Here is a 19,425-nt window from a genome sequence, read left to right on the forward strand (position 1 = left end):
TGACAGAACTGTTAATGCGCAAATTTATTGTGTAATAGGATATAAGAATAGATTTTTGTCGGGAAGGGCAAAGAGGGCGTTATCCAGAAGGGATGAGTATGCTTTGGATTTGACTCCAACATTTTTCGGAGGGTAGGGAAGGGGGATTACGGAAAAGCCATTTCAAAGGTTGCCACCTCTGCAACAGTGTAACCTGTCAACGATTGGATATTTTATGAATTTTGGGAGAGTAATAGTAATCATTTGAGAGAACTATGTCTAATACCAGTATTTTTTTCTACAGAACAGTTCAGAAGATCAGAATAACATACAAAATCAACTAATAGTGTCAGGAGTGAAAGTGTAAAGAACAGATTGAAATATTCTATGGGTGGAGCATCAGGATGAGGTAGGCCTACATGTTTTGGCCCTGGGATTTGATAAAAATTGTGGGGATGGACAACATTACTTTCAGGGAATATGCATTCAGTCCAATAACCATCTAATTCACTGTCACTGACATTTTCATTAGCACTGTTACTATAACTCTTTGATGTTGTACGAAATGTTGTAAGCCCATTAGCCAATGGCACGGCTTCATCATCCCTGGTGCACTATCTGAAGACCCCAAAAACATCATAATTATCAATTTCGCTAAAATTAGAGTCGCTTACATCTTCAAAGCACCCCAAAAGTTCCTCAATTTCTTCTCCCGAATTAGGCCTACGAGACGACATGCCTTGTTGTGATAAATGTACTATTTACAACTTTACTACGACCTAAATAAATTGCTAAGTAACTATAAATACAGTAGAAATAATAATAAAGTTAATATATTATGATAAGTAACTCAAATGCGTCAATTAGAACGTAAAATTATTGAAAATAAATCCCAACACGCGGACATAAACAAGGAGGCTGCCATATTGGATCATAGAGGTCAAGCGCTCACAGATCATACACTCAAAATCGACGAGTAAACTAGCAAAAATGAAGCTATGTCAGTGCCATCTAATGACATAAGAAGGAATTACAAACATTCTACCTTCTTTCTACTTGATTTGTGGCACAATATAGCGCCTTACTGCATAACTACACCACTTATACGAGGGTGCCGATCGAATCGGCATCCTGGCATTTTTCGTACAGAATGTAAGTGCCGATGCATCGGCACCTTGGCACTGTAAGAGTTAAGGCCACGGACGCTTCCTTCCCACACCTAGCCATTTCCTATCCCGTCGTCCAATATAATGGTCCGTTATTGGACATTATAAATTTTCCAGCTAACTCATTCTTGGTTGCCTGCGTTTCGCCCTCGTGTGCTAAGTTAGGCTCGTCAGTTGGGACTTAGCACACCACCCAAGACGCAACGAGGGCGAAACGCAGGCAACCAAGAATGAGTTAGCTGGAAAATTTATAATGTCCAATAACGGACCATTATATTGGTATTATAAATTTACTCATTCAGGACAAATATTTTAGGTTCCCTATGGGAATCAACATCTACATTATCCCGTCGTCACCATAAAACCTACCTGTGTCTGTGCAACGTAAAGCAAATTGTGTAGAATCGTCGATGAATATAACGAGGTATCTGGCACGACCATTTGATTCAACCTTCATGTGTCCACCCACATCCGTGTATATCAGTTCACTAGGAGCAGATTTCCTTTGAGACAATTTTGGAAACAGTTGACGTCGTTTTCTCCTGAAAACAGATAGCATTAGATGACAGAGTTAATGTCACTAATTTCAAGTCCTTGGACTGTGTGGTTTCTTGTGCTTTTCAGTGATCTTTGACATTCAGATATCACATCTTTCTGTGCTATTCCATTAAAGATTTCTTGTCTTCACATCTTGCCAGAGCAGCCTTTTCCGACTATCACGTGTGATGATATAGATGTTGATTCCCATAGGGAATCTGGAATATTTGTCCTGAATGAGCAAATTTATAATACCAATATAAATGGTCCGTTATTGGACATTATAAATTTTCCAGCTAGCTCATTCTTGGTTGCCAGCGTTTCGCCCTCGTGTGCTAGGGTGGGCTCATCAGTTGGTACCTAGCACACCTACCAATACGCTGGCTAGTGCATACCTCCACGGTAGGTGTGCTAGGTACCAACTGATGAGCCCACCCTAGCACACGAGGGCGAAACGCTGGCAACCAAGAATGAGCTAGCTGGAAAATTTATAATGTCCAATAATGGACCATTTATATTGGTATTATCACGTGTGAATCGCTCGCAAAGTATAGTTTGCCCACCGGATCTGCGTGTAAAACGACACTGTTGTCCTTCTTGTTGATAACTTCAGCCTTCTGTTCATCGAATGTTGTACAATAACCCTTGTCAACAATCCTCCCAACCGATAGAAGATTGGTTCCTAAATCCAGCCCATGCAGAACTTCACTTGAGTCAGCTGTCTTATCACGTTAAGTTCATTCATGTCACCAACTGTGCAATACCTTCGGCACTGATTTTCGTGGTGTTGGAGTTCGCTAAGTTCAACATTTCACAAATGTCCGATTCATTGCACTTAAAAACTTTCAATGTCCTTGGCCATGTGTGTGGTACACCTACCATCCAAACACCACCCTTTCTTGTCTGTCAAATGAGCCACGACACATTTGCTTCATGACACACACGCGCGCGCGCGCGAGGTAGGTGCAGCGCACGGTGACATGTTATCTTGTTTTTTGTTTTGTTCACTTTTCACTTTCGATCACAGTTCATTGCTTTGTGACCCAGCTTTTTGCACTTGAAACAAGTGAATGTGTCACAGTCATGCTTATTCTGTTTACCTGATTTGCCATAGTTCCGACTGTTGTTTTTCTGTTGCTGCACCAACATCTCATTCTGCGCACGAGTTTGTTGGTTACTCAATAGCACCTCACTTTCTTCAACTATTTTTATGTGCAGTATTTCGGTACTCTGGAGTTCGTCACATGACTTGATTACGATACGAAAACTATCAAAACTCGCCAGTAAGCTTTAGAGTTACAATATCATTAGAAGGTTGTTGTTTAGCAGCACTTCCATATCACTGAGTCGGTTAACCCATTCGCATTCTATTTAAATACCGTAGCAGTTCACTGAGAAAACACATTTAAATGCCGCACTATGGCAGTCGTCTGCACAGTATTATTTTAAAAATCATACAAAACTAACCAGAAAAGATTCCTTTCTGAAAATTTCCATGGATAATAATGAAGAAATAAGCTTACCAATGCTGCTTTTCTAGTATGTCTGCTGAGTGTGGTACACCTCTAAACATTCTTCATTCTTTTAAGTGAAGTGCTACACCACACTTTTTGGACTGCCAGCAATTTTCACTTCTCTTACCCTGGCTGTAGCACACAACTAACCATTTTGTGACTTTTGTTTTCTTCTCTGTTGGGGTATATGCATGGGAAAGTGGGCCCATGATTTAGCTTGTAATCTGGAAGGGGTGGTGCTGGCTGAAGGTCAGCCTCAAACCTAGTACTCTGGCAACTGAACAGTTTCAAGTAGCTGCTTTGCAATACGGGTTCTGAAGTCAGTGTAGCTCGTCTTTTTGTTAGCAGCAATATTGTGATACACAGTGAAGGAATTGAAACTGTATATATCTAGGAGGTAAAAGAATATTTTTCTCTATCCTTTTATTGTGCGTCGCATGACAAGGAACAGAGCTGTCACCTGATCCTGAAGGTCAACCCCACCCATTCCCTTCTTCACACTTGGACTTTATCACTTCCTCCATAGGGGTTTGTCCTATCTTTTGTCTGAGTTTGCCTGTCCCTATCATGTCATCTGATTCGTGTTTAGTGGTGAGAAAGCAAACATCCTTGTTATCTTTCCACTTCACACATAATATACTGTTGGCAGCCCGTGTCTCATATTCTCCAAATTTGATTTTAGTTTTACCGATATCGCGAGGCATGTCTTTTCACTTCTTTCTAACAGTTTCAATTACATTTGTCTTCTTGTCATGCAGCCTTTTGAATAAATGTGGGGAGGAATACCAGTTATCTAAAAATAATGTACACCCTCAGCCTAACAATGGTTCACACATATTGAGCACAATGTTTGTACTTGCCGGTAGACTTGGATCCGTTACATCATCACCTACATAAATTTTGAAGGTTAGACAGTAGCCAGAACTAGATTCACAAATTTTGTTAATTTTTATTCCATACCTTGAATGTTTAGACCTATTGCACTGGACATATGAAAGACGGCCTCTGAACTTCATTAGACTTTCGTCTAGAGCAATGTCTTGTGAAGGTAAACATAATTCAGAAAATTTGGAACAGAAATGTTGTATTATAGGTCTAGTCTTTCTGAGTTTGTCACTACTATCGACTCGTTCGTCAACAAAATGTAAAAATAGTGAAATTATAGTGAATCTTCGCCTGCACATGGCTTCATGAAAAATGGGAGTGTCTATACACCTGTTTTTACTCCAGTAAAACTGAATTCTTGATTTTTGCACTTGTGACATTAGTATAATTAACGCAAATTATGCCCTAATTTCATCGGGTGTAGTCTCAAACCATTTGTCATTGTCTTTCACTTTCTTTCTGTCAGGATCGCTCAACTGTCTTGCTGCATTAACGTTTGTCTCGTTAGATATTTTGTCAAACAAAGGGTTCATATATTCACAAAAAACTGCGAGTTCAGATAGTGGCTGTGTATCAAACTTTTTCAATAAGTTATCATTAACCCCACTGTATTCACTAAACGCATGTACAACAGGGATATTGTTACTTTTTGTCGAGTTCCAGTCATTCAAGTTAGTCTGTGCCGAGGTACGAACTCGTTTCGAAAGACTTGGCCCACCGTCGTCATTTGTAGCACTTTCTGTTTCATCAGCATTATTACATGCATCACTCGAACTAAGACCTTCAGGGTCTATTTCGTCGTCCCAAGCATCACTGTCTTCATAATCGCTCTCTAAAACACTATCTATTAGCTTTCGTTTCCATCTTCATCAACACCAACACATCTGCTTGACGCTGTGATTGCAACTGATGTGAGTGAAATAATATGAACAAAGATTCTTTTATCTCTTAGGGCTGGTTTACACGGGTAGAGTAGCGAGGCGAGTAGAGTAGTTAGTAGAGTAGCCACGTTACTCTACTCTACCGCTGTCTGGTAGAGTTGACACTCGTATCGTTCATACGGAAGTAGAGTCGTACAGTAGAGTAGAGTACAGTAGTAGGACCATGTCAAGACGTAAGCACATCGTAAGGAAGTGTTTAAAGACATTTACAAACATATTACTGCAAGAGGTTAGTGAAGCGTTAGAAGAAGAAGTAAATGAGGAAAAAAGGGAATGGGTAAGAGGCTGGCTTAGTAGGAGAGATACACTCGGGGCATTGGCATTAATTCTGAGAGAACTCGGCAATTTGGAGAAATATGGGGGGGACAAACTCGACACAGTTGGCCAAGAACATGAGGGATCGTCTCAGGAATCATTTTGTTAATGAAGGAGCAGTTCCCTGGCAGTACAAGCATGTATTTTAACCCAGGAACACAAACGATTGAATTTTTATGACTTTATTCATTATTGTACAGAAAGTAACGACAGTGTAATCATCCCCTCAGGATTTTACTAGTCTTCGTCTGTGAATACTGTAGTGGTGATTTCTAAGATAAAACTATATTAACGAGCTCCAGTCTAATTATAGATCATAATTCTGGCGAAGGTTGTTGTTCCACGGTGAAGGGGTGAGGTACTCCTTTCCCCAGTTAGACTGTAGTGATGTTTCTATTTCCAATTTTTTTGTATTTCAGCCAACCTAAATCTTATCCGAATGAAATTTTACAGAATTCATTTCAAAAGTTATAGAAAGAATACCCATTGGCCATCAGTGTGTCGTCTCAGAACCCACAAGTCTCAAAACTCACGAGTATCAAAATTCACGAATTCTAAGAAGAGGATTAGCAGGAATAGGTTTCTCTATCTGGGCCAGTCTCAAACCTCACGAGCAGGACCAGTTCTCCTTTGAATGGATATATGCCTTTGAATGGATATATGCCCACCTCTATACGCCTCTTTTTTTGCAATCCATGAAGTCCAATGCTGAAGACGGCACAAACACTCAGTTCCCGAGCCATAGGAATTAACAAATGAGAGTGAAAATCCCGGCCAGGAGTCGAACCTGGGACTCCCTGGACCCATTGGACAACAGGCCAGCATGCTAACCATGTATCCATGCAGCCGGACGACATAAAATTAAAGTAGGTATATTGCCTGCTGCTAGTTAAAATAAATCTTCAGTTGGTAGTAATTACCGGGGCTTAGTTCTATTATGAGGTCAGAAGATGGCATTTACTTATATAAGAAACTTTATTTTACCGATATTAAATATTACGACTGTTAATTCACTCATTTAGTTTCATTAGAGGTTAATTTGGTCATGAATCTCATCGCAGGGAAATTAAATTACTTATCTCCATTCCCTTCAGAGTGTGGGTGAGTATGATGAACGGTCTCTGATACGCTTTCCGAAAATAATATGAACTCATGCTCCACACGTGTGACTGAGTCATGTACTCCCAGATGCCTTACTTAGCATAGATTAATATATTACATCACGCCCCCACGCGATTACACGAAACGCAATGTTATATACTCGTAGTATTGACTACTTGAGTCTCCAAATTTATAAAATCATAAATTAAAATGTGTCAGAATTTTATCTAAAATATAGCGAAGTAGCCAATCGCTATCTTTGACGTTCTGTTGCTATATGACTTAAAAAAGACTCCACAGCGCTGATGTTGATGATATTTTATGATGGTGGTTCTTTCCCCAGCCAAGAAAATGTGGAAAGGTTCATTAAAAATTAATAAGTGTTGAAAACAATGAAGGAAAAGGTGGTGGTGGTGATTACTGTTTTAAGAGAGAGTGCAACTGGGCAGCCATCCTCTGTTAAATGGAAGGTGGCCCATACTTCAAGAAAATGAAGTTTTCGGGCAAAGAAAGACAAGGGCCTTTTCTAAAAAATGTAAGCACCCCTGGGGCCCCTTTTAGTCACCTCTTACGATAGGCAGAGGATACTGTGGATGTTACTCTGCCACCCCAACACACAGGGGAAAATAATGGTCGGCGAATGACACAGAGGTGTATTATTATTATTATTATTATTATTATTATTATTATTATTATTATTATTAGTATTAGTATTAGTATTATTACTATTATTATTACTATCGCTTTTTTTTGCTAGTTGCTTTACGTCGCACCGACACAGATAGGTCTTATGGCGACGATGGGACATGGAAGGGCTACGAGTGGGAAGGAAGCGGCCGTGGCCTTAATTAAGGTACAGCCCCAGCATTTGCCTGGTGTGAAAATGGGAAACCACGGAAAACCATCTTCAGGGTTGCTGACAGTGGGATTCGAACCTACTATCTCACGGATGCAACATTATTATTATTATTATTATTATTATTATTATTATTATTATTATTATTATTATTATTATTATTATTATTATTATTATTATTATTATTATCATCAAAACATTTTTCTGTGGTCTTTTTCCTTTTGATATAAATTTAATGTTAATGGTATCGTGGCCTCAGGAGAGGCCTGGTGAGTGAGTCACCGCGCACCTCACCCCTCCTGCCGTCATCGCAGGCACCTGCTATCCGGAGTCGTGAATTTTGAGACTCATTGGAATATTAATTTAGCTATTAGTTTGCAGTCGTGAGTTTTGATACCATTTGCTACTAATTTTCGCACGTGAGTTTTGAGACGTAACCGGCCATAAGTACACTGTAAATTACGCTGGCGTAGGCCTAATTTGCAGTAGCTTCTTTGCCATAAATATCCCAATTATTGATCTATTTAATTTTTTATTTTGTTCGTTGCTTGTACGGCCCAGGTGTAGAGCTTAAGCTTCTAGATCTGACACTGTACTGTAAACAATAATTATTTTGGATATTCCAAACAACATATGGAAACTATTCAATTTGTTGGGGAAATTACTGTTATTGCTGAAAATTAACGGCAGTGACAAGGGATATGTAGAAGATCCCTATGTACACCATTGTATTGCCTAACTTAAACATGTCGAGACACATGATGAACACGCTGTGTAACATTGAAACTTGAGAAATCTTCATATTAAGTGAAAATCCAGCTGACACTTGTTTATATTTTATGTTGCATCTTCAAGTGTAGATGTCTGCGGCACCACCTCCAGACTTCTTGGATCTTCGTATTTTCATGAGTTCTTGATTGTATGTACATCGTAATTTTTTTTTTCTGTTTCAGTTCTTTTTTTTTTTTAAACCTAGGAATTTCATTTTTGTCCGTATTGAACTGAGAAAAGGATGATAGGAAAACTTAAAATGGTCCACCTTTTCAATACAAAAATGTTATAGTTTATTTATAACATGTATTTGTACTTATAACTAGTTTCAACGCTGTTTTGCGTCATCATCTGCCAAAATGTGGGAATAGGCAAGCATTTAGGCATTTATATTACACAGGGCGTTATATTATACAATACACATCTTACAAGGAGATAAAAACAGGGACAAGTATAGAAACAAATGAATCGTTGAGAAAACCAAAGTTATACATATTAAAAAATAACCTTAACCACACATCTTGCAGTGCGAAAGTGTTCTTCTTGAATGATTCCTGAATATAAAACACACGTGCACACATTTCTGAAGAGCCAGCAGGCAGGACAAAGTAAAGTGAAACCTTAAGAGTTCTCATTTTTCTATGTTCTGACTAACTAATGAAGTCTCCCTTGAGTTCCTGATAAACATACAAAACAGGAAATTCTCCTTCACTCTCAACAATAGCTATAAAGGCCAACGGTAAAATTTCATTTTAAATATTGTGCAGAGAATGATGAACTCTTCTCAGAAGAACTGTTAAGGTTTCACCTTATTTTTTCCCCACCTGCTGGCTCTTTAGAAGTCTGTGCGCGTGCGTTTTGTATTCAGGAATCATCCAAGGCAAATATTTTCGCACTGCAAGTTGTGTGGTTAAGCTTATTTTTAATATGTATAACTTTGCTTTCTCAACGATGCATGTGTTTCTACATTCCTTTATAGCTATTGTTGAGAGTGAAGGAGAATTTCCTGTTTTGTATGTATGTTTTGTATGTTTATCAGGAACTCAAGGGAGACTTCATTAGTTAGTCAGAACATAGAAAAATGAGACCTCTTAAGGTTTCACTTTACTTTGTCCTGCCTGCTGGCTCTTCAGAAATGTGTGCACGTGTGTTTTATATTCAGGAATCATTCAAGAAGAACACTTTCGCACTGCAAGATGTGTGGTTAAGGTTATTTTTTAATATGTATAACTTTTGTTTTCTCAACGATTCATTTGTTTCTATACTTGTCCCTGTTTTTATCTCCTTGTAAGATGTGTATTGTATAATGTAACGCCTTGTGTAATATAAATGCCTAAATGCTTGCCTATTCCCACATTTTGGCAGATGATGACGCAAAACAGCGTTGAAACTAGTTATAAGTACAAATACATGTTATAAATAAACTATAACATTTTTGTATTGAAAAGGTGGACCATTTTAAGTTTTCCTATCATCCTTCAGTTCCGTTAACCATAAAACCCTCTTTACCCATTTTCGCAATCAAGTCCTCTTCCGCCGCCCGTCTCATATTCTTATTTCTATAAGTAACGCTGTTTATGTTCCATAAACATTCTTTTTTGCTGTAGAGCTCCACAAATTTGCAAGTTTCTTCTTCCGTCCACTTCATTTTGCCGCCAAATAAACGCTCAACGTAATACCACCGTCTGCACACACATGCAAATACAGCAGTCGAATGACGCGGCAGCTGAAATATCGAGCGTCCTCGGACTTCTCCGCTAGCTCTCGGAGCTTGGTTCCAGTGGAGGGGGAAGGATAGTGGTAGAGTTACTTTACCGCAGCGGAAACCCACTCTACTCTACTGCCTACTAACTACTCTACTCTACTTGCTACTATCCCGGTCGTTTACACGATGCTAGTAGCTCTACTATCCACTCTACTTGCCTCGCTACTCTACCCGTGTAAACCAGCCCTTATTCCCGAAGTGTGTTATAACCTGGAGCGTGGAAAATAACCAAAGCCACATGTTTAAACTTCAGCTCAGAATGCATACAAGTGGCATCTGTGAGTTAGTAACTGAACTACATGTATTGATATACAGCAGTGCATCGCCATGAGCTGAGCTCGTCATTGGATTCATATGCCATGAATAACTTTTGCGAACTAGGGTCGTCAAATGATGCGATTGGGTTAACAGCATCTAAGAATCTTCGCAGATGATCACTAATGCTGTGGCCCTCCTTCATACGTTGAAGAACTGTTGGTTTCAGCAGGTTAGCTTTTTTTGCAGGGCTTTTGGACTGGTAGAAGTTTTCCAATTTTTGCCAAAGTTCTTTCGACGTCATACAATCCTTCACCTGTTTCAACTCGGCTGAAGAAATTTCCAGAAATATGTCTGACATAGCCTCATCTCCTGATTCCCATGCCATCACTACGGCCGTGTTTTCTGCATTGCCTCGGGCTTTACTTTTGCACCACTTACATTGGTCCATGCATCATTTTGTATGAGTAATGCTTTCATTTGGATTTTCCCTGTATTAAAATATTCTTTTGAAAGTATTTCGATGCTCATTATTGTGGAAGACACCATTTCTCATTCTTTCTTGCCATGTAACGGAATGTTCCAGTACAACGTAATCGTACTTTCACGTCTTTCTATAATTTCACTTCCTCACACATGACTCTGTGCCCATAACCTATTAATAAGGCTGTAGATTGCGAAATGAAATACGGCGCCCATTACTTTAGCATGCAGGTTTATTGAATACAAAAAGAAACAAAAATTAATACAATGAATCTGTCTGAACAGGTCAACTGACTTGCACAGAGTGAACTGAACAACAAAAGAGAAAATACCAGTGAGCACCAGGTGGCAGCACTAGAGAGCGGCTCGATTTGTACCATATTTAACAAATTTACTGCTGGATTACAACCAAGTGTGAGGAGCTATGCCATCCAGAACCATCTCATTGCAATAGGGTACAGAAGTCACCATCACACAGGGGTACCTCTGCTCACTGCACATCAGAAGGCGCCTTTGGACTTTGGAGTTTGGAAAAAGGTTGCCTGGTCAGAGGATTTGGCATACTTTCGAAATATGGGAATAATTCGCCTAGTCAGATGAGTCTGCATCAGTTGGTGTACAACGATGGTAGGGAACGAGTGCGTCACCCAGCACTTGAGACTATGGATCTCTCTTGCCAGTAGGTTGCAACTGAGCTGGTGGTGACAGTATCCTTGTATGAGGACTGTTCACGTGGGATGAAATGGGACCCCTTGTATATCTGCCAAGGTACCTCCCTAGTGAATGCTACATGAATATACTATCTGATCATGTCCACCCATTTGTTCACCTCCTGCACACTGAGGAAAAGTTTTCCTGTAACATGGCAATGCACAGGCCCATTGGTCCGAAATTGTGCTCGTTTGGTTCAATGAATACTCCACAGACGTAAGTAGTCTCAAAGGTCATCCTACTTCAATCCTATTGAGTGCATCATAGATGCTCTCGAGAAGGATATGCACACCCTGGACCCTGCTTTGACCAATCTCCATGCATTATGGGAGGTTGTGCGACATTCATGGATCAGTATGGCTCCCTAATGCCTTTGATACCTTGTCATGTCATGTGATGTCACTGCCATCGTCAGGGTGAGGGGAGGTGGGGCTGCTCTCTTCTATCCAGGCATCTGCAATTCAATTGCCCATTAACGTATATCTCACCCATACTCTTTAGTATCATACTTACTCTCCTATAACACCTCCTTTTTTTTTCCTTTTCCTAATGTTCACAACTTCAAAATTAGGGGAGGATATAATAAGCGAAAAGTTTGTATAATATAGATTGGGTTGGCGTGGTTTAAAAGCAGAAAAAAGAGGAACATCTATTATATTTAAATCAACACGTAAATAGTTATTTCGTTTTTTTTTTTAACGTCGCATCGACACAGATAGGTCTTACGGCGACGATGGGACAGGAAAGGGCTAGGAGTGGGAAGGAAGCAGCTGTGGCCTTAATTGAGGTACAGCCCCAGCATTTGCCTGGTGTGAAAATGGGAAACCATGGAAAACCATTTTCAGGGCTGCCGACAGTGGGGTTCGAACCTACTATCTCCCGAATACTGGATACTGAATGTAGGATGCTAAAAGGTTTGTTTTGTCACCTATTCAATACATGAGACAAAACAAACCTTTTAGCATCCTACATTCAGTATCTTCAATACGCATAACAATGATGTTTATCACTTACTGGATACTGGCCGCACTTAAGCGACTGCAGCTATCGAGCTCGGTAATAGTTATTTAAATCTATATTTTATATACATGGAGAGTTATACTAACATATCTGAACTGTCTTGTATCAACCCCCTGTTATATTACCACAGCTGACTAGTCGCATGACTATACTCCGCGGCCGCACCACAGTTGCACAGCACCGTACGGAGTTAAGACTGTGCAGCATTGCATTGTCCAAAGTCTTGTAACAAAGTGGTGAAGTTCAATCACGTTGCTGGTAAAATCTAAAGGAAGCCGCTGGTAAAGTGACGTGCTTCTCCACAAACTTAGTACATTTTGGCACATAATGTGTTCTGAACATCTACTTTTTAAAAATTCTTCCTCACAATACCAAGACTAAGAGTACTTTCATGCGCCTTAAACTGCATCATTTCATGATTTGCGGAGTTGCTGTTTTCTCTTGCTTATCTAAACCACTCCAGGACATCTCTGTCCAAATTTTTGTATTTTTATTTCTCCATGCCGCGGAAAGAATTAGATGAGGTTTATTGGATTTTTTTCTCCCAAGAATTTGTCCCCCTGGTTACAACAATAATGAATCATACATGGGTACACTTGTACGTTGTATTTATGACTCACGGCTCTCGCGCAATTTTCTGCAGCATAATCTAACACATTCAACTTGAAAGATGCCGTAAACTTTGTTGTCTTGCTCATTTTCATTCCTGCTTGTGTACTGGACACTTCCTAATTACACACTATGCACTGTCACACAGGACATGGAGTTTAGACACTGGAAAGGCATTGAGAAATATAGGAAAGAGAATAACCAATGCACAGGTGGTGCAGAAGCATGGGTTTTACTATTAACTGAACTATTGCTCTTTCTGCCTGGTCACTTAAAGACTTTTTGCATTTTTTTCTTCTCCCGATTCCCTTTTCTCCTAATAAATACAGTATATCCCCAGAAATCTTTTCAATTCCACCTGCTTTTCTAGTTTTGAACTTTTATCTTTTTGTAAATACAAGGTGTGTTCCATAAATCATGTGACCAAATTCATAAAAAATCATTTATTGAATATATTCGTACAAATAATAAAAAATCTTCAAAATAGCACCCTCTTGCGTCAATACACTTCTAGAGGCGGTGTTTCCATGCCTGGCAGGCCTTTTCCGGAATGTCCTTTAGAGTCAATGTAACATGCGCCTGGATTCTTTCAATCGTGTCCCAAAGTTTTCCTTTCACGACTCCTTTTAACCGAGGAAACAAAAAAAAGTCGGCGGGAGCTGGGGAACCAATGGGGTGTTGGTCCTGGCCAGGAAGTCGTTGACAATGAAGGCGCGTTGTCGTGATGAACTTTCCACGTGTCCTTGATGTCGCTTCGGCAGCGCAAGACCCTCCTTTCCAGTCTTTTGAGCACTTCCAAGTAGAAAGCTGAGTTCACTGTAGTCCCGGTATGTACGAATTCGTGGTGGACAATGCCTCTGACATCAAAGAAGACAATGAGCATGGTTTTGATCCTGGACTTGCTCATGCGTGCCTTCTTGGGACGGAGTGACGATGGGGTGTGCCACTCTGAACTCTGCCTTTTTGTATCAGGGTCGTACTCAAAAATCCATGACTCATCACCAGTGATAACTGAGTTTTAAAAAATTAGGATCATTTTCGCACATTTCCAACATTTCTCGGCACCGAAGCACTCGCATGTCCTTTTGTTTGTCGGTCAACACTTTTGGGACCAGTTTGGCACACACCTTTCTCATGTTCAAATCTTCGGTCACAATGCAGAAAACGGTTGTTTTTACCATGTTTAGAGTTTGCGCTATCAATTGAAGGCTCAGCCGTCTGTCAGAGTTCAAACAATCGTGCACATGCGTCACATTTTCGTCGACTCGTGAGGTTGATGGCTGTCCACTGCGAGTTTCGTCGGTGATCTCCTCTCAGCCCTCCATGAACGACTTGTGCCATCGGAAAACTTGTGATTTGGACAAGCAATAGGTCCCAAAGGCCTGCTGAAGTAATGGAAACGTTTCGGTGGCGGACTTCCCAAGTTTAACGCAAAATTTGATAGCGTACCGTTGCTCTACAGAACAATCCATTGTGCCATGTTACATGAACTCAAAACAGGCTTGACGGAAACGCACATCCTGACTCTCCGGCAGCTTTCTGCTGAATGAGACAAAGAGCGTTTGAAGCTAACACCCCCTCCACCTAGCCCAGCAGGTTAGAACACGCTGCGGTGTACAGTTGCGTCAGAAAAAAGTTGCCCGATGAGATCAGTAGTCTAGGTGAAAAGGAGAACTAACAGAACACTGGGTCAGTTAACCCATGAAGCACAAGATCAGGTGTACTGGAGGCAACTAGTCAAACAAGTTACATGATAGGTCGACAACTTTCATCACCAAAAGACCGAGTTAGTGATGGCAACTTATAGAAAACTTGTTTCATTCATGGTTTCTTATATATGCAGAGAGGGGAAAACAGTGGAAAATTAAATGATCTCTCTTTACTGACATTGAGTTAACAAACCAACTCAACAGCACCACAACCATGATGGGCCTTGGCCTTTTAAGCGACTACTGCTCATCTGAAAGGTCTTTGCAGATTACAAGGCAACCTGTGGTTAGTGTGATGAATCCTCTCGACCAGGGCCGCTATCTCTGAATCAGATAGCACCTCAGTTGTTCTCTCAAAGACTTGGACCTTGAACCAGTCCACAGATTCAGGTACTCAAGCTTGGGGCCTCCAGGTGAGAGATGGGCTCACTACCCCTGGACTATGGCGATAGCATTCAGTAAGTTAGAGGGACATAAAACAAATTATGATGGCGACGTTATTATGCTGTTGGTAACAGTTTTGTTTGAACTAAAATTTAAAAAAAGAAAAATCTTTAGTTATAGCAGTTCTAAAAAATGTCATTACTAACTTGCCATGTCACTCATTCTGTTGTGTTCATGACTAATAACTTTGTTACTAAAACTCTTGTGCCCTGATTATGTTGTGATTTGCTAGTTTACTCATATTTTAGTATCTAATTTGTGTTCATTTGCCTATCCTTGTTCTGATGTTAGAATTGTAATTTCTTGTTGGTTATAAAATTGATTCTGTTCTGCATCTACTAAAATAAATTGAAATATTCCATTACTAAACTTTTAATTGGTGGTTAATACAGATAGCATACTCTGATATATCCTTTAAGGTATCCAATGTAGTTTCTTGAATGCAATATTATTGGGTAATTGTGTAACTGTACTAATGAAACTGCATGTCTATTAAATTTTAATTATATTTCCTTTAGGTATGATGGCTGCTACTTTGGCACCGTCAGTACGCATAAGTGTTTCTGGTGGGGAGGGAACGGACAGTAGTGGAGGAGATGACAAAGGACTCCGTATAAAAAACCGGCAGCAGTCTATTACCTCTACAGAGAGTAAGTAACTTGCATGTTAAGCTGACCAGTTGCTTTTTGATAATCATGTGTGGTTTAAGAGATAACTAACGGCATACCCGTGCTGGAATCATAGTACTTGCAGTTAGAACCCAGAAAATAACTGTGCTGTCAGCTGATTGAAGAGCAGAAAGCATTTATCAATTTTCTATTTGTAAAATTTGCTTCATTATGTGAAAAAGTTTTTATTTATGTATATACCAGATCAATAATAGAGTATATCTTAACCGACTTTCACTTCAGGAAATGGACCACTATCTTATCTGTAGTGAACTAAGTATCTGTTGGCCTAGGATAGAGAAAGTGAAATCCGTTAGCAGATGAATAAGGGTAGAAAATCTCCAGAACGAGGAAATTAGACAGAAGTACATGGATATGATTGGCAAAAAGTTCCAAACAAGGGACAGTAAGCAGGTTCACTATATAGAAAGAGAATGGGTGGCGTAACAGGATGCTGTAGTAGAAACGGCATAGGATCAACTGTGTGTAAAGATGGGAAAAAGTGAATGTCATGGTGAAATGATAAAGTGAGAACAGCTTGTAAACGTAAAAAGAAGGCATATCAGTGCTTCCAAACAAGGATTAAGACAGGGAATTGTATGTAGATGAAAGAAACGGAGCGAAACAAATAGTTGTTGAATCCATATAGAAGTCATGGGAAAATATTGGTGATAACATTAAAAGGCTAGGTCAAGCAGCAGGGAAACCTTCCTGAACAGTAATAAAAGAATCTTGCAAAGGAAGGGAAAAGGAAATGAATAGTGTTTTGGGTAATTCAGGTAATCTCATAATAGATCCCAGAAAATCACTGGACAGGTGGAAAGAATATTATGAAAATCTCAACGTAAAAGGAAATCTTCCTAGTGACTTAGCAGACAACAGAGTTCATGGGGAGGAGGACTAGGATGGTGAAATTACACTTGATGAAGGGGAAAGGACGGTAAATAAACTCCATTTAGTGGAAAAGCAGGGATGAAATGTCCTCATAGAGTGCTAAAATCATCATGGAGTCTTAGTAAGATACCATCTGATTGGACAACAGCAGGAATTGCACGTATCTGTAAGCAAGGGAACAGGAAGGACTGCAACAGCTATCGAGGTATCTCATTGATCAGCATACGAAGCAAAGTGTTCACTGGCATCTTGGAAGTAAGGGTGCGATCAGTGGTTAAGAGGAAGTTGGATGAAAACCAGTGGAGTTCCAGACCACAGAGGGGCTGTCAGGATCAGATTTTCAGTATGTGCCAGGTAAAAAATGCTTCGAGAGAAATATACAGTTACATTTATGTTTCGTAGATCTAGAGAACATATGACAAAGAACCAGGTACTCAAGGACTATGGGATTAAGGGTAGATTATTAAAATCAATCAAAGGCATTTATGTTGACGATTGGGCTGCAGTGAGGATTGATGGTAGAATGAGTTCTTGGTTCGGGGTACGTACAGGGATTAGACAAGGCTGCGATTTTCACCTTTGTTGTTCATAGTTTACATGGATCATAAAGTGACAGAGAGGGATTTAGTTACGTGGAAATATAGTAAGCAGTCTGGCCTATGGTGACGACTTGCTCTTAATGACACCTTGTGCTGAAATACTGCAGTCTAATATCTTGGAACTTGAAAATAAGTGCAATGAGTATGGTATGAAAATTAGCCTTGCCAAGACTAAAGTGATGTTGGTAGGTAAAAAATCCAAGATAACTGAATATCAGATTGGTGATACAAAGCTGGAACAGGTAGATAATTTCAAGTATTTAGTATGTGTGTTCTCGCAGGATGGTAATGTAGTGAGATTGAATCAAAGTGCAGGAAAGCTAATGCAGTGAGCTCTCAGTTGTAATCAACAGAATTCTTTCTGTAAGAAGGAAGTCAGCTCCCGAATGAAATTATCTTTACATCAGTGAGTTTTCAGATCAGCTTTGCTTTATGGGAGTGAAAGCTGGGTGGACTTAGGATATCTTATTCATTAGAAGTAATATACCTGAAAGGAGTGAAAATGGTTGCTGGTACAAACAGATGGGAACTCTGGCAGAAGGGTACATGGAATGAGGAGAAAGCTAAGTTAGGAATGAACTCGATGAAACTGGCTTGGGTGGTTGGGTCATGCGAGGTGAATGGAGGAGGATAGGTTGCCTGGGAAAATAATGGACTCTGTTATGGAGGGTAAGAGAAGTAGAGGGAGAGCAAGACAACGATGGTTAGTCTTGGTTTCTAAAGAATTATTATTTTTAAATATTTTTTGCTATTTGTTTTACGTCGCACCGACACAGATAGGTCTTATGACGACGATGGGATAGGAAAGGCCTAGGAATGGGAAGGAAGCGGCCATGGCCTTAATTAAGGTACAGCCCCAGCATTTGCCTGGTGTGCAAATGGGAAACCACGGAAAACCATCTTCAGAGCTGCCGACAGTGGGGTTCGAACCCACTATCTCCAAGATGCGAGCTCACAGCTGAGCGCTCCTAACCGCTCGGCCAACTCGCCTGGTTTCTAAAGATTTAAAGATAAGACTTGCAGAAATAAATGAGGCTACAGAACTAGTTGAAAATAGAGGTTTGTGGTGGCGTTTAGTAAATTCACAGATGCTTGCAGACAGAATACTGAAAGGCATAATGGTCCGTAATGTATGTATATCGTATATATGTAGGAAACGAATGGAGAGCAGCGACTTACCGTGTTAACAAACATGGTAGAAACCTGTAGGTTCAAAATTTTCAGTTGCAACCTTCATCAGTGGGGGGTAGAATAAGAATGGTAGTGATTATTGTTGACCCTGTTGGAGCTAAATGGAGCGAAGAAATAGGCGTGACTAGACAGAATGGAAAAAAAGCAACGGTTATCTAGTCCAAGTTAGGAATCTCATCAGGACAAGAGAGTGAGTAGATCGTGGTAAATGTTAAAGGACTTCAACTGTGAAACAATCCTCAAATGTGGTTGGACAAAGCCATATTTGAATGAAGACGAGTAGATCCATGTTACAGGATGTGGAGGTACTGCGGTGGCCACTCATTTGTTGGGCTAGCAATCGTAGTTAAGCCAATATAGAAAGCTGGGCAGAAACTGCATTGAGACTAGTAGATGGTGATTAAGTACAGTCATGATGACCTTGTGTGGGGTAAGCGTTGGAAAGGAACAAGTAAGTGTCAAATCAAGTATGGGGTGGGGCTTGTTGGTGATGCTACTTGTGAAAATGGTGCTGGGCACATGGAGACAGCAGTTCTTGCAGCAGTCATGCTCGCAGGGGAAAGCGATATGATTTATAGTGAGTGAGAATGATGTTGAGGTTTGGTGGGTGCCTGAATATGAATGTGGGACCCCTATGGAAGGTCATCATGGGTGTGCAGTGAGGTCGAGAGAAGGTTAAAAACATGGTTTTGAAGGGTACTGGGTTGTGTTGCTTGGGGGAATTTGGAGACAGAGTTCGTAGCCCTTAGTTTAATTGGTGATTAATAATCAGGTGATCAGTTTCAGTGTGCTTATGGCATATTAGTGAATAAACATAAATTTACTGTAGCAGACACACATTCAGCTTGATCTTTCGGTGTACAATTGCTCCATAATCTTAAGTCTGATAATGTGTTATGTGTTTGTGGTCTGTGACTTTAATTGTAATACAGGAAACAAAAAAAAAAAAAAAACAAAAAAAAAAAAAAATTACCATATTGGCCTGAATGTAATATAAGACCTTTAAAAAAAA

At 40.0% G+C, this 19,425-nt stretch overlaps 1 protein-coding gene across 7 annotated transcripts in view; it reads left to right on the forward strand.

Annotated features, from left to right (window-relative positions):
- Ufd4 (ubiquitin fusion-degradation 4-like) overlaps nucleotides 1–19,425 on the forward strand; it is a 716,632-nt gene that overhangs the window by 563,473 nt on the left and 133,734 nt on the right. For all 7 annotated transcript variants that reach the window (XM_067153526.2, XM_067153530.2, XM_067153527.2 and 4 more), the window contains one exon: nucleotides 15,580–15,711. In XM_067153526.2, the coding sequence (XP_067009627.1) occupies nucleotides 15,580–15,711 (132 nt within the window). The remainder of the gene's footprint in view (nucleotides 1–15,579; nucleotides 15,712–19,425) is intronic.

The sequence above is a fragment of the Anabrus simplex genome, chromosome 9 (assembly GCF_040414725.1).
Source record: "Anabrus simplex isolate iqAnaSimp1 chromosome 9, ASM4041472v1, whole genome shotgun sequence".
NCBI lineage: Eukaryota > Metazoa > Arthropoda > Insecta > Orthoptera > Tettigoniidae > Anabrus > Anabrus simplex.